At 36.7% G+C, this 15,633-nt stretch overlaps 1 protein-coding gene across 3 annotated transcripts in view; it reads right to left on the bottom strand.

Moving 5' to 3' along the window:
- THSD7A (thrombospondin type 1 domain containing 7A) overlaps window positions 1-15,633 on the bottom strand; it is a 349,815-nt gene that overhangs the window by 159,683 nt on the left and 174,499 nt on the right. For all 3 annotated transcript variants that reach the window (XM_036010570.1, XM_036010569.1, XM_028525671.2), the window contains exons 3-4: window positions 14,882-15,130; window positions 11,697-11,878 (exon numbers count right to left, since the gene is read on the bottom strand). In XM_036010570.1, the coding sequence (XP_035866463.1) occupies window positions 11,697-11,878; window positions 14,882-15,130 (431 nt within the window). The remainder of the gene's footprint in view (window positions 1-11,696; window positions 11,879-14,881; window positions 15,131-15,633) is intronic.

Here is a 15,633-nt window from a genome sequence, read left to right as displayed (position 1 = left end):
TTACAGTGCTGTCTTTATGAAAGACTGATGGTGAATTTCCTCTCTGACCCTAAATCCAGAAACTGTTGTGCTTCTTCTTTACAACTGGTTTCTCTTGTCTAATGAACAGTGTGATTTCATAATTAATGGAGTGCTCCTCTTTGCATTGGCTGTTACAAGCTTAGGGACAGAACTTGTGGTCCTACTTCAAGAAATTCACGGGCTCCTAGGGCATACACTTTGTGCATTACCTTTATTATATTCATTATTAGATTCGTGTTTTCTTTCTGCTAACATTTTTCTTTGCGCCATATTCCTCATCCATGTATCCTTAAAAATCACTGTATTTCCCTTTATTGTATGTGCTTCCATAAAGAAGTGGGACATAGGCGAGCATTAGAAATCACATCATTGAGTGCAGAAGATTTCTTTTCTAAATGCACATAGAGTAAAAACTGCTTGATGAATTCAAGTCACTCTCAAGCCATCAATATGAGTTATCATCCCATAAAAAGTATCTACTATGAGGAAATCTACATATTTTTATAGAAGACAATCATTACCCTCTCTGAGGCACACCACATACACCACAGTGCATACTGTTCACATGAAAGCAGCAACCACAATTCATAGGCAGTAGCTGCAGACTTGACTCTGACAGTGAAAAGCCTAGGACAGAGAGGAGTCCATACCAGGTAACTTGACACAATACAGTAACTGTTCCCCTTCAGTTGAACTACATGAAATTGCCACTTGACCTACAAAAATAGCAATTTCATGCGGTTCAACGTAATACTGGTTCAAATAACCATGGACAGCTCTCTATATTAACCTTAAGAACCATCTCTGGGAATGAACTTAATTGAGTTGAATGCTAAAAAGGGCTTCAATTACATTTAATTCCCTTCAATTTTCTATTATAAGAGGTAGATCTCGATGGCATTTTCATTTATTTTTGCTACAAAGGTACCACCAGATAATTCAATATAATTTACTTATATCCAAAGGTTTTTATAAAGTTGTAGAAAAATAACTACTCAGTTATTTACTTTGAAACAAAGTCAAAGAGCCAGGGGAAAGCGGGGATGGACTGGGCAGAGTTTATAGACTTTGGAATAAAAAATCTAGCTTTGAGTCTGTCCTCCGACACTATTGTCTCAGTATGTTTGGGAAAATTATTCTCTAATTATCTGTTTAGTTGTGTATTAATGAGAAAACACTGTGTTAGTATCTTTGCTTTTGCCCACTTGCTATGGATTTTTGGAAGACAGTGAGAAATGGATTGACAGCTTTCTTAGTGAGAAGTGTGACTCGTTCGAAGTACTTCTGGAAATTCCAAATGGAGTAGGAACTTAAAAGATCCAAGTCTTTCTAACCAGACCTAACTAGAGACCTGTGAAAATGTGCTTCTTTTTATAAAAATCATTTTCTTTGCATCTACTCATTAATATTATTTTGTAAAAAAGAGACAAGGTCTCCAAGGCATAAAGCTACCCAAACAATGTGGTTTTAGATGCCCAGGAATCCTGTATAATGTAAGGGGCAGATGGACCAGGGTGGCATTCCCGGGATTGTTTTTTGAGCAGCCGAACCATCCGAGGGCTGTTGCAAGAATCTTTTGGCAGTAAATGCTACTTAGACTTCTTACAGATTCTGTGTCACAGAGTAAGGGAAACTGAATGGTTCTGTCTCCCATAACTACAGAAGTAAAATTATGTAGTTATTACATAATTTTACTTGAGAAGAAATGGAAATGAGTTCCATTTCTTCTTTCTCTGGAATAATGCAAAGAAAGTCTGTCTTTTTGGAGAAAGGAGCAATTTCACATGTAGTATAAGCACATGGTAGGATTTTGGGACATATTGTAAAGAGACTCCATGAATTATACATCCTCCATTATGTTTCTCAACCAGCAAAGCCAATATATAATTATGTCTTTCCAACATGCAGAAAGTTTAGAGTAAAACTATTATTTTAAAAATTCTTCCAGTTTTTCTCAATTTGGCCAGAACAGGAACACATAAACAAAAACAATTACGATTCATCTGGCATGTAATTAATGCAAGTCTGTGCTAAGATGTTTCACATGTTATCTCATTAATCCTTTTCAGAGGAAAGGACAGCAAGAGAGGAAAAAATGAAGTTAGACAGATTAATCTGAAATAAAACACCATAAATTAGATGTCTAGGAAGTCAACATCCTGTAATTGAAGGGCTTTCTCTGTGTTTTTTAAAGCGATTTCTAAATGATATAATTAGCAAATGTACCCAGACCTACGGTAAGAATGATGGCTAATAAAGTTTAGGAGGGGAAAAATGCTATGCCCACCTCAGAAGCTTAAAATCTTGGGGAGCTTGCATGAATATTCATGAGGCCATTGTCAAAGAATACAATTATATATAATCCAATGGCAAATTATGTAATATAGTGTCAGAAGGTTTTAAGCTTTGTATGAAGAAAGATTATGGAGGTCTTACAGTATAAAAAGGATTATTTTAAATAGGAGGAGATATTTGGAGAGCTGGGACAATGCTTAAAGTATCTCAAAGCAGAAAATGGAGGAGCAGCAAGAGCAAAGGGACAGGGTTGTCACTGTTTCTGTTGTAACAGACAGGTGATTCCAATGCTAGCGAAACTTCTCGCCTGTAGCCAGATACAGCACAGGCTCCGGTACTCTGCAGCTTTGCTGAATATTGAAAATGTGAATTTGTAAAGAGGTATATCAACATATGTAGTTATAAGAATATGGAAGGTTCGATTGAATTCTTCAATTGTGCTTAATATACAATTTTTTCATAAATTATTTCACCCAGTAACAGGCATTTTTATTGGCTTTCAGACTAATCATATCATAATACGGATCCCAGTATTTTGAGTGCATTTTTGTGGGCAATAAATGGTGCAACCTTTGTAAGATGTATCTGTTGTCATGGTGTCCTTTTCCCATTGCTATTCTCCCTGGTTTATTTCCCTTTTTATTGCCCACTGCTTTTAGAAGGAATAAATATTAATGAGTTCCACAATGTAGTTTGTACTCCTCTGTTAGCACTGGAGAGAGGAGCTACTCCCTGTTGAGCAATCATCAGCAAGGCAGGGAACAGGCAGTCACAACCCATTTCTTTTACATTCTCAGAGAGCAGGCAGGAGTGTGCCTTTGAAAAAGTGCTATTCATTCTCACCAGTGCACATCCCTGAGTGCTCATTTCAAAACTCCTTCTGATGCTGTCATTCAGCCACAACGGACTCAGTGAAATCGGTGCTTAAGGGTTACAGAAATCACACACACTACAGTCACTTGATAGTGTCAAGTTTCGTGACATTTCATCCCCCATTCTTGTTTCATTAATGGAAGGTCTTTAACTAACACTTAGCTTCTTTCCATCTTGTGTTACCAGTATGAAGTAAGATGAAAGAGTATCTGTGTGTGTTAGGTGTTCTTCCTTTCCAATTTCTCAGCTTAACTGCTAGCATGGGATAGTGGCTTTCTAAAGATTTGCAGCTCAGGGACCTAAAAGCAGGCCTCAGCGAGCATAAATAAGACCGATACAAGAAATGAAATTTCGAATCACTTCTGAAGACAACCAGGGACTTTTCCCAGGCACTCCCTTTTCTCCAGTCTTCCCTCTGGAACTGTAGCAAACAGGGCTTTTCAGCACATGAATGCCTGTGTTTCTGTTTCTTATCTTAAAGTTGTGATTCTCTTTGGCTTTAATAGAAGCCAAAAACCTGTTAGAATTTGGGACAGATTTATGGAGAAGCACACGAAGCTTAAGGTCCAGGGCCCTTCATACCCAGATGTCCCTTCTGAGACCCTGGCAGAGATCTTAGTGATTTTGTATTTGAACTCTCTCTTTTTTTTTAAACAATGAGGGTGCCCTAAATTGCATAAACTTTGGAGCTCAGAAAACATGGATTTTCTGGCCCCTATCCCTGTCTCTCCCAAAGCTTTGCAAAGAGCCTTTTAAGAGGACTCTCAAGCCTTATAGTAAAATCAACTCCTGATTATAATCACAATGATGTTTATAAAAATGACAGAGATTTCAGAACTATAGATTCACCATCTCAATGGATAGCATCCAGGCATTTTTGCATTTTCTTAAATTCTTAAAGCATCTAGGAGATTCTTAAACTGCATTTTGAGTTTATTTGTTTTCCAGAAAAATAGTTCACCCTTAAATGGTAAAGGTTCTTTATCAAGGGTGAACCATGGTTGTAGTGTGCTTTCAGGGCTTTGTTGAAGAGTCCCAAACTGGAATGTGTGTAGAAGTCTCTCCATGTCAGCCCTGGGAAGGGTCAGTTCTGAGCCCCAGTAACAAAGCTCGAAATACAGGGCTACTATTAGTTATATGCTCTCTGAGGACAGGGATCAAATTTGATTTTTCAAATATTCTACCTTCCACATCCAAATTAGTGATGCAACTTTACTGTTGTTCAATAAGCATTCATTCCATGAAGGAATACCAAGTGAGAAATCCAAATCCGTAGCATTTCATCAATCAGATTGTGATTGATGGTCAGAAGAGTAACACTTGGGAGAACAAAGAGTGAGTTTAACATGAAGTCATTGATTCCAACTAGTTTTTCCCCATATCAGGCATTTGATCTTCACAGCAACCAAACAATTAACGTAGTACTTCATAAATGCTATCAATAGTGTCACCATCCTCATATCATCATCATCATTATTACTATTATTTTCTTTCAGGGTGGGCTCTTAACTGTCCATATTTGTAAGTATTACATTAGACTTTACATTGTTGGAGAAATTCCATTGTTTTTAGCCTATTATCTTTTTGTGTCATAAGATTGTTATCCAATATGTTCTATCCTCATATCACTCACATATTTTATCAGCACACTATCTACAACTTTGTCCAAGACACCAACACACATAATGAATTTTATTGTCTTCTCTAGTAATAATTCCCTTGTCATTATTACTTTGGCCAGGTAATAATGCCAATGTCATTCATCTTCCCCATTAGCAAACTGGAAAGGAACCAGAATAATAGAAAGGAAGATAGTTTTGAAATACTCATGAATTTTCACAGGTTCTTCTCCAAGTCTGCAACCACGTTCCTGCTTCATTGAACAATATCAGTTTGGCAACATAATTTTTATGAAGAGTTATGTTTGTGAAGATTAGCCTTCACTCTAAAAAAATCTGAGGAAAATTTTGGGCAATTTTGATTATTCAAGGAAACTTTCTATCAAATGTCATTTAATTGGTCCAACTATTCAGTCTTCTGAAGAGTCTGAACATCATGCACATGCACGAACGTAAGTCCCCCTCATGTTATTTCCTTGAGGAATGAAATCTTCGTTAGCACTTTGTGTATAAGACGGCACTGCCTGGGGAACACAACGCGTATGGCCTGTTGGTGGGTTTATGCATCTGCCAGCAGTGGTGAATGTCTGGGCTGAGTACTCCAGACTCTTTGATCACTGCAAACACTAATAATACAGCTGGCTGGTTTCACAGATGTAGTAATAATGAGAAAAACGATTTTCTGTAATAACCTTTGACTGATACTCAAAAACCATATTTCTTGATTTTAGTCTTCTTTGTTATTAATTAAATCATCTCTGTAAGAAAAAAGAGGTCTTTTCCTCTTGTTGAGTACTTCATATTAAACTGATTGAATTTTATGTAGTCCCTTTTATTTCCTCTGTTGGACTGGAAAGGATATATATAATTATTAATAATTGACTATACTATCTTACATGATTACATAGTTATATATTAATAATCACTAATTAACTAATTATGTTTACAATTTAACATGCAAAGTGACTTAATAATATATAATGGTTTTTAGTATCTCTACCTTTTTCCAGACAATATACTCCTTATCATTTCCTTCTGTCATATATTGATGCTTTTCATTAACTAATTGTTCAGTGCTTTAGCCATGAAACATATCAATATTGCTTCACATATACCTATACTTATATTGATCACTCATGTGTTTACCAAATTCTTTGCACATCTTGAATTCTTCTGTTTCTGGGTTCAATTTCCTTCTTCCTAAACCTTATCATTTAGCAGTTCTTTCAGTAAGAGTTTAATGAAGCAAGATTCTTCCCCTTGTGTCTTAATTTTGCCCACAGTTTATGACAGGTAGCTAGATAAATAATTCTAAGTGGACAGTTACTTTCCTCTCAATAGTTTTAATACATCATCTTTGTTACTTTGCTTTTTTAGTGGCTGTTGAGAATTTCACTGTTAATTTGCTAACTCCTTTGCATTTAATTTTTCCCTCTCTCTAATCCCTTTTAATATGTCCTTGTAGTTTATGAGTTGAAATCTCACTCCAGTGTATCTCAATGTGCATATGTTATTGTCCCGCTGTGAGTACAGGCCCACAGTTGGAATTCTTAGGAGAGGTTTGATTTTGCATTGACCTGTGGCTGAGGCTGACCTGCTTCCGATCATCTCCCTCTACAGGTAAGTTGAATCCCTCTGTGCACTCACTGATGGATGAAGTAATGCAATATTTCTGCATGTCTTCTCTTTCTCCGGCTAAAACTTTGATGTCGCAACCCTTTGGGCTTCACTCCCTCTAAGTCTCCATAATGTCTAACCCTCTTCCTGTACCGCCCCTACCCAAGGTCGACCACAGAAAGCAACAGTTCAAGTTTCCTGGTTTGTTCGGGGACATCATTTAGTTTTAAGACATCACTTCTGCTCTTAAAAGCATTTAAAAAATACTGTAGTCTGCATGTCTAGGTGTTTTGCAAAGGATGATTCTCAGTTATTCTAATGTGCCATGTTGCTGAAATTGGAACAAGAGTCATTAAGTAGATATTTTTAGGCAAATAAAATTAAGTAATGTGCATAAGGACACAAGGCCAAGCAGAAATAAAAATAGGTTCCCTGGTCTAGGGTTCTTCTGAAAGTAGCCTTAACATGAAAGTTCAAAGGCTTTAAAGCCATTTATATTATTAGAAGATAAAAATAGATGTTTTGCCTTAAACGAGTGGCCAAAACTGAAACAAAGTACATGAATTTTGACTCTCATCATTTGATCTAACAACTAAATCATTTCCTGTATTCAAAGCCAAAGTTGTAGAGGCATGGCATCTCATTAGTAAGCTCTTCCTCCGCCCAAAATTCTCGAGTTACATCTGGGGTAGACTACTGACCAGCTCAATCTAATTCCCAGCATGTACATTTTTATTTGCTTCAATCCCAGTGGCTGAAACCATTTGGCATCTCTCTTTCCACTTTGTAATCTACTGATCACAGAGACATTTCATAGGGTAACAGCCCTTCTCCCCCACAAAATATCCAAGTAACTAACTTCCAGGAGGATCGGATTCCTTCAGGGATTGCCTATATTTTCATTATTCTGTAGTCACATTACAGTGCTTTTCACATCTCCCTGCCTCAGTGTAGGCTGTTTCCAAAATGTAGCCATTGTGGTTTAGTTCCATTTTCATTTACTGTATTAAGAATAGTAGATCACAGTGTGGTGTGCTTAGAAATATAAATTATGAAATATATTTGTATCTTCATTAATTTATCTCAACAAAGTGTTCATAACTGAATTTTATATGGCTGTTTTTATAATCAAGTGGCCCTAGTGGCATTTTTAGATAAGTAAATAAACTTAAAATCTTTTTCTGTTTTTCTAATAATTTACAGCTATATAATGATGGTTTAGATAATCAAAGACACATGAAGTCATTTCTATTTTATGGGACTGCTTTGATATATTTCTAGCAAGATAGAAAGTGGAAATACACCACTTTATTTCCTGGGTGGTTTGAGGACTGCGTCAGGGAATGTGTAGAGAATCTCTGATACACATTTCTGATTGAGATGTCATGTAAAACACTCTCACCTACCTGTCATTTCAAAAGTGATGGACAGGAAAGGTGCAGCACTAGCCTTCTGTATACTCTGATATTTACTTTCTGAAATAACAGGGAAATTGGACCATGAGCATAGTCTTTACTTTTTTTTTCAAAATAGCTTTGACTAAAGTAGGCTAGTTTGTAGAAATGGTATAAAGACTACAATGATAAAGAATTTGCATTTCATGTAGGGATAGTGGCTATGCTTATTCTCCTTATTTTGTTGCAGAACATGGGAAAACACGAGCTTTTTGTTCATCCTTCAGTCGACCCATTCGCAGTTCAATCATCCTTCCCTCCACCCATGCTTCCATGGATCCTCCAAACCTTTCTGCTGGTTTATCTCATTCTCTCTGTCATCCTACAGGCTCGTGGTACAGACTGTCCTTCTTAATAACCTCAAATCCCATAGACCTTACCCAGATTTCACTGTGAATTATTACATATTTTTTCTACAAAGAAATGTTCTTAAGTTTCTTATAATATAAATCACGGCAAGCTTCATGGTGTTTTATAAGGGATACTTTTGGTTTCTCTCATTTAAAAACATGCTCAATCTGTTTCAAATGGAAGAATTTCTCAGATACTTTAGTTTAAATCTTTCACTTCACTTTGTGCTTGTAAAAAAATCAATTCATGTTCATGCATCCAGTGATCAGCAACACTTCATCAGCTTTCTAGGGCTTACACCAATAACCTCCCCACGGGCAAGACTTCTTCCTGTCATTTTCTGATAAGGGTAGATTTCATGCCAGCATAAGCTGGAGATTCTTCACAGCCTACTGGAATTCTGCTCAGCTGGCTGGACAGAAATTGTCAAAGGTGTTACTACTAAGTCTTCTCAGTTGTCACGATTGGGAGGGTTACTTATGGCCAGAAACAATACATGAATAAAATGTGGACTACTCCAATACCAAGTAGATGTACTTTTCCTACTGTTTAAATATGTGATCACCGATTTAATAAACATTCTGAAGATATAATTCAATTGACACAGATAAGATACTAAGTTGTGAATATCATACATTACACTTTGAGTACTTTAATAATACATATTTCAATTTTTCTGGAAATTAAATATATTAGGTCCAAGGAGGAAAATTCTTATGGCCTGGTATTGTGTGAGTCAGTTAATAGTAGTGAATACCTTGATGAATAAAATTATTTAAAGTGACTCTGTTCTTGTGCTAAGGTGATCATTTCCTGTATAATATATGCCAAGATAAAAAAGGAAGTTGTTGTGAATTTCTTGTCACTTGTTTTCAGTATATTTGTATCCAGAAATTTTATTTATGAGTTAGTGTATTCTATTTTGAGTTAATGTATGTTTAATGGCTTGGTTACATGTGAAAACAACTTTTCTAGAATATATAGAGTGAATCTGCCAAAATAACAGTATAGAATTTGCTCTTCAAATTAAGTATAATATTAATGGTTTTTAGGGTAGGTTGTTCATCGTGACACAGTCAGAATTTCTTGAGATCAGTGCCTTCTTGTCAGAATTGATGCAGGGACTTATTTTGGGAGGTTTCTCTCTCTCTATGAAATAAGTCTTCATTCTTCCGTTTTTATTCAGTGAAGATAGACTGAACACTCTTCACAGTCCACGGTCACATTGTTCTCCATTCACACGCATTTAGTTTCTACACGTCACCCTTGGGATGCCGCTGCATTGAGTACTGGGAAATGCTAAGTGCTTCCGGGGTAAATTCATACACTCTAAGTTCTGAGGGGTGAAAATGGTTGCAACTTTTAGGAATAATTGACTGTTTTTGCAGACTACCAGTTTATTAGTATTCTTTGTATTTAACATGAAAGGACACATTTGTAAGTTATTCATGTTACATGTTTACATGAGAAATATTAGTTTCAGAAGAACTGATTATTTCCATTTCTGTTGATCTTTGCTTTGACATTTGCTTAGTTCAACAGATACATCGTAACAATAATATTCTTTTTGTTTTCCTTCTCTTGTGTGACTTTTATTTTTGGTGCTCTGCTGTGTTTTGATAGCAGTGGGGAACCTGCGTGACAAAATGATCTAAAAATATATCCAGTTGCAATTCAGAATTCTGAAGGCTCTGCTGAAAGTAATAACCTGCAGGACATAATTGACATTGAGAAACTAAAACCTGATCTGCCTCTAGCAATGAAATTATACTACCCTGAAAGGACTGTTATAATAAATCCACCCAAGAGTGTTAAAAATGTACTCATTAAAGTGGCCAAGAAAATATTAATGTACTAAAATGACAAGTTTTATGCTACTTCTTACACCTTCAAGACACATTAGTAGTAAAATGTACCTTTAGGCTACATTTCTAAATGAGTTGATATGTGTGTAAAGTTAGTAGCTACAAAACATTTAAATTTGCAAGCTAAAGATGCAAAACCTCAATGCTTCTTTTCCACGAATTGCTTGTCACTGGTGCCACTCCTCCTGGGGAGGTGAGGAGTCCTCTCTCCTTTTGTTTTTTGAAACACTTCTCTTGGTTATTTCCCTCCTTTTCTGGTCATTCTTGATCAGATTCCTTCACTATATATTCACTCCCCACACCCCCTTTTTGGTCTTTCCTCTACTGACGTCAACTAAGGTCTTTATCTTTATTTTCTTCCTTTTCCAACCAATGTACTTGCTGGGAAATAGTATCCTATCATGTCCGCAATTTGCTAAATGCAACATTACTCATCTTTTCTGGCAAGATCTCTCCTTTGTTTTCACTTTTCTTTAATGGTGTTCTTTAATCTATGTTGTTCCCTCTGGCATTTCTGACCCCCTGAACTGTAAGGCACATACTCACTATCACTCAACTCAAGTGCCACTTCCTTTCCCCATGATGGTTTCCATTGCTCCCAGCCCCTTACAGTTACTCCAAAACTCATTTATGGTTACAGAATATTGTATTGTAACTATCGGCTTGTTTGTGCGCCCCCATGATGACCATGAACTTTCCTTGACATGAAGTCTGTATTGACATGATCTCACCACCTTACACAATTTTTGGAACTCTGTTGGCAACTAAAAAATATATGTTGAATAGATCAGTGATAGACATCCTGCTATTGTTCAGACAGAGGGAAATGGATAAGGGTTAGTTTAGAGCATTTTTAAAAATATTAATTTTTGTGTGAACTTAAAAGCTACTAATTGAATGTAAACTTGATCCAACAATGATTAGAATTTCAGACTAATATAATATATAACAATATACATTGAGCCCTGGCCATGTCAAAATCACTTATTCTTTTGCTAGTGTATCACATCTGGTCCAAAACAGATTTAAACAAGCAAATCGAAAAATCTAAGATGTGTTTAATTACAGGTTACAAAACAGTCATGCCTGTGGGTTAAATAATTTTTTTTACTGTAGTTTGATTCTGCATTTATTCTGTATTTATTTCATTTAAACTCAAATTGAAATTTTCACTTAATATTATAATTTTTTCATGTTATTTATATTTTATATAAATAGCAAAAGGAGGTGTTTTATATAAGCAGGTTTTATTTCTTATAGAAAGAAAAAACTTAGGGTTTAGAATAAATACTTCTTTGCATATACTTACCAGATAAATTTTTATTCTATTTCTATAATTAATTACTCCAGCTAAATTTTGATTCACAGCCTAAATTTAGAAAATGTAATGAAGACTAGTCAGCAAATCAGAATTGATCAAAGACGGAACTGAAATAAATTTTTACAACCAAAATTTAGATTGCTGTTCACCATAGTGGTTATCAACCATGATGTGAACAGAAATATGGCTACCCATACCCCGGCTGGCCGAGTATATGTATCCTAGCAGCATGCCATGCTCAGTCTATATGCATGATCCTTGAGAAGAAAACACAGTTTACCTTCTTTGTCCTTGTGTGTATTCAAGTGTGAGAGGAGGTTTTCATTGGTCTGCACGCAGTACACCTCTCGGGTCTGGACCCCTCCTCCACAGAGGGCCGTCTGGTTGCCTCGCCTCTTGTCCTGCTGACTGAGCAAAGGGTCCACGCGGCACTCGGTCCACTCCGTGGTTCTCCAGCCGTACCTGGATAAAGAAAATGCCATCAGTGGCAACCATGTTTATTAAAAAATACTTTGCCCTGCTCTTCTCATATTTTTTTCTTAAGAAAATTATTTCATGAAACACTTACCTCTTGAATCAATCACAGACTGCCACATCCATAGTGCAAGTCCACATTCAATCTCTTTATCCTCAGCAGTACTCCATTTAAAGAGGAGTTAAATTTAGGATGATCCTATTTTAATTGCAATTACTGGAAGTTGCTTATAAATATTTTATGAAAAGAGAGCATAGTGCTGAAAACATGAAATTTTATGTTCAGTTAAGCTGAACTCAGGTTTGCCCTTTCTTAATACTTATAAACAAAAGAGGATTGAATCTGAGGGTGGAAAACATTCTAAGTGGTGATCAACCCAAACATTTATTTTGCATTTAATAAAATGCATGAAAATTGCTTCTTCACACTAGATCAAAATTATAATGGTGTGTTAGGATTAAAAAATAGAACATTTCACAATTCAGAGTTTTCTCTTTATTGTCAGGAATGAGAGTGGTTTTCTATAGCATTGAGCATCCCCGATGAATGCTGATAAATGATGAAAAGAGCTGACGTTTCTAATCAGTGGACACAGGAAAGACGATCTGTGGTTCTAAATTAAAGCTCTCGTCAAGATTATGATGCAGAAGAAATGTCAGGAGCTTGTCAGCCCAACACATGCTTTAAGGAGGTGGTCGGGGAACTGCTTCCCGATTCCTCTGCAGATAGAAAGTGGTGGCCATTTCTCTACCTCAAGGAAAATGGATATTCTAAAAGCACAAAGAAAATGGCTCATGTAGCACTTTGTGTCACTTTAACCAAGACGCTTCCTCACTAATCAGATGAACAGCCAGCACAGGTACAAATGGATGTGCTAATGCTCATCTCAATTAGGGAAAAAGGTTAACTGGGCTCTCAGATGTCTGATCTAGATGCTTTGGTCCTTCAGTGGTAAAGTTTCATGACAATAAGGCTGTCTTTCAGGCTCATTTTTCCTTTGTGTAAGTGGGGATTCATGGCTTAACAGGGGTGTAGGACTGGGGGCATCAGGAATAACACTCGACACATGTTTATAAAGGGAGTACAGCATTCAGGTTAATTCTGAAAACAAGAATAATTGGTGTCTTGGGTGAAGGGGATGGGGGTGAGGAAAGTAAAACCAAACAAGTCATTAGGAGAGTTAAAATGAACATTTTATATGTTTACAGAATGGAGTCTCAATTTAAGTCATCCTAAGGAGGCCTATGAAAGGAATATATTTTCAATAATTTAACTTGGTTACACATTCCAAAAATGCTACTCTCCCAAAAGGGGGAGAAGAAAGAGACTCAGGATACATATTTATTTCATTAATAGTGCTTGAATATCTGAGAGGGGGAAAAACAAAGCACCTAGCTTGGGACAAAACTAGAAGACACTCATAGGAGATAAAACACTCTGATCAGAGATCTAGGCAAATTCCTCGAGTCTATTCTGAAGGAATGCGAGTCAGTGGGACTGCAGAGAAGGCAGGGAGGACCTCTCTGGGGTTTTCAGTCGCTTGTCACATTAGGGGAAAAGGGGCAGTTCCCAAGTGCTGTAGAATTGAAGATCTCATGTAAATTATCACTGTCTTTGTTATTGTTAATGTTATTGTTAGAATAGTGGGGATAGTCCTTTTCCTCCTCACTGGTTCATGATGTTCGAGCCGTATGCATGTTCTCCACCTGCTTGGAGTAGTCCAGAGAAGCTCCTCACAAAACTTGGGTGCATCTTTTGAGAAGCTAAGGTTTTGAAAGTTGTTTTTATGAATATGCCATTTTTAAAATTTATTTATTTATTTAGTTTTAGAGTGTGGGGAGGGGAGGGAGCAAGAGAGGGAGAAACACATTGATGTGAGGGAGAAACATGGATCAGTCGCCTCTCATATCTGCCTCAACTGGGGACCGAACCTACAACCCAGGCACATGCCCTGACTGGGGATCAAACCAGAGACCTTTGTGGAACAAAACGGAGCCACACACTGAGTCACACCAGTCAGGGCTAACTAGTCTACATTCGAACTAAACTGAAATGTATTTATTGCCAAAGTAATTCATAGTAATAGCTTGGAAGTGTTATTTTTAAGGACAAAGAGAATATGGATATACTGCCAAATATTCCAGAATTAGCCTTTTTTTGTCTGAATGCAATGGGTGTTTATCAGACACTTACTGTGTGTCAGACCCTGTGACACAAGCTTCTCATTTAAAAAAAGGGAGGGGTGAGTGAGTGGGCACAATGTTTGTCCCCAAGGAGCTTATTGTTTTGATGTAGTATTTTACTCTTTACATAGGATTTGTTATATGCAGCACTGAATTTTAATAGGACTTGCTCAATAAGCAACAGGAACCTATATTTTGAAAGTTTATTTTACTTTTGGCGTCTCTGTGCCACACTGGAAGAAGAATGGTTGCCTTGGGCCACACATTAAATATACCACAACACATAATCACACAAAAAATCTCATACTGTTTTAAGTAAATTTACAATTTTGTATTGGGCCACAGACTGGACACCTCCACAAATGGGGTTGATAAAATATAGCTTGGCAACTAAATCCAAACTGCCTCTTATTTTTGTAAATAAAGTTTTATTGCAACATATCCATAGTCATTTACATATTGTCTGTATCTGCAGTGGTAGAGTTGAATCGTTGTGACAGAAACCTATGTGGCCTTAGGACATCTGCAGAAAAAGTCTGCCAACACCTATTATAGAAAATATATAAAAAGAGAATTGCTGATAAAATTCGAGCCTTCATGGAGACTTATAAATACAGCTTATTAAAGACAGTTTTATTCATTAAAATCATTTTTAGCATAGTGTTTATAAAAAGGTATTTTATTTTCTTACTTAGAATTTGTAAAAAATCACTATAAATCCACCGCTACTCAGCTAAATTAAACAGCTGAACAGACATGTGGTTCGGGCAGATGCGGCAGCAGAGGCTGCGGTCCATATCTACTCACGTGGCACAGGGGGTGGCTGCGTCTCCCTGAGGCACGCAGGGTTCTTTTTCCTCCAGCTCTGGACACTCTTTCTCACTGCCAATTGGAAACTGCCTGATGATCCTCGTCCGTGCACGAGTGCCTTCGGGGGACGCCATATCATGGCATGTTTTTGAGCAGGGGCCCCATTCTGACCACTCCGACACCTGGCATTCTTTGGTGATCACACAGGACTGGAAGGTCATTGGCAGCTTCTCCTGCTGGCAGAATCTGCAAAAGAGCATCGACATTCTCATCACAGGCACACAGACAGTTACGAACTTTCTCTTCTGCACTCCGGAGTGAAATCAGCCTGGACAGTTTTATTTCTACTTGGAGGTGAAATCCTAATTTCATTGAAAACAGATCAACATTTATGATGTGTAAAAGCAGTTAGGCTCAAAGCTAACATTTGCATTTTTCCTCCTATTTTGTGGGAGTTGTTAAACTATTATGGGAAATAGAAAATAAAGGAACTAAGCAAAATTAGCTGAAACTAAGTTTACCATATTGTTCATTTCATTCATTCCAGATTTGTTTTAATTTAGAAAATGAGAAACCAAGAACTGTTAACATGATGATTTCCATTCTGCTTAGTGATCTAAATAAACATGCCTGGCTAACTTAATACAATACTGCTTTAAACAGAAAAAATAATGTAATATATGTTTAACATAATTTTTATTATTTGAAATGTCACAATTCTAATGTATACTTAGATAAATATATCAACT

This window comes from Phyllostomus discolor, chromosome 10, assembly GCF_004126475.2.
Source record: "Phyllostomus discolor isolate MPI-MPIP mPhyDis1 chromosome 10, mPhyDis1.pri.v3, whole genome shotgun sequence".
Classification (NCBI taxonomy): Eukaryota; Metazoa; Chordata; class Mammalia; order Chiroptera; family Phyllostomidae; genus Phyllostomus; species Phyllostomus discolor.
This window is presented reverse-complemented; position numbering and strand designations above follow the sequence as displayed.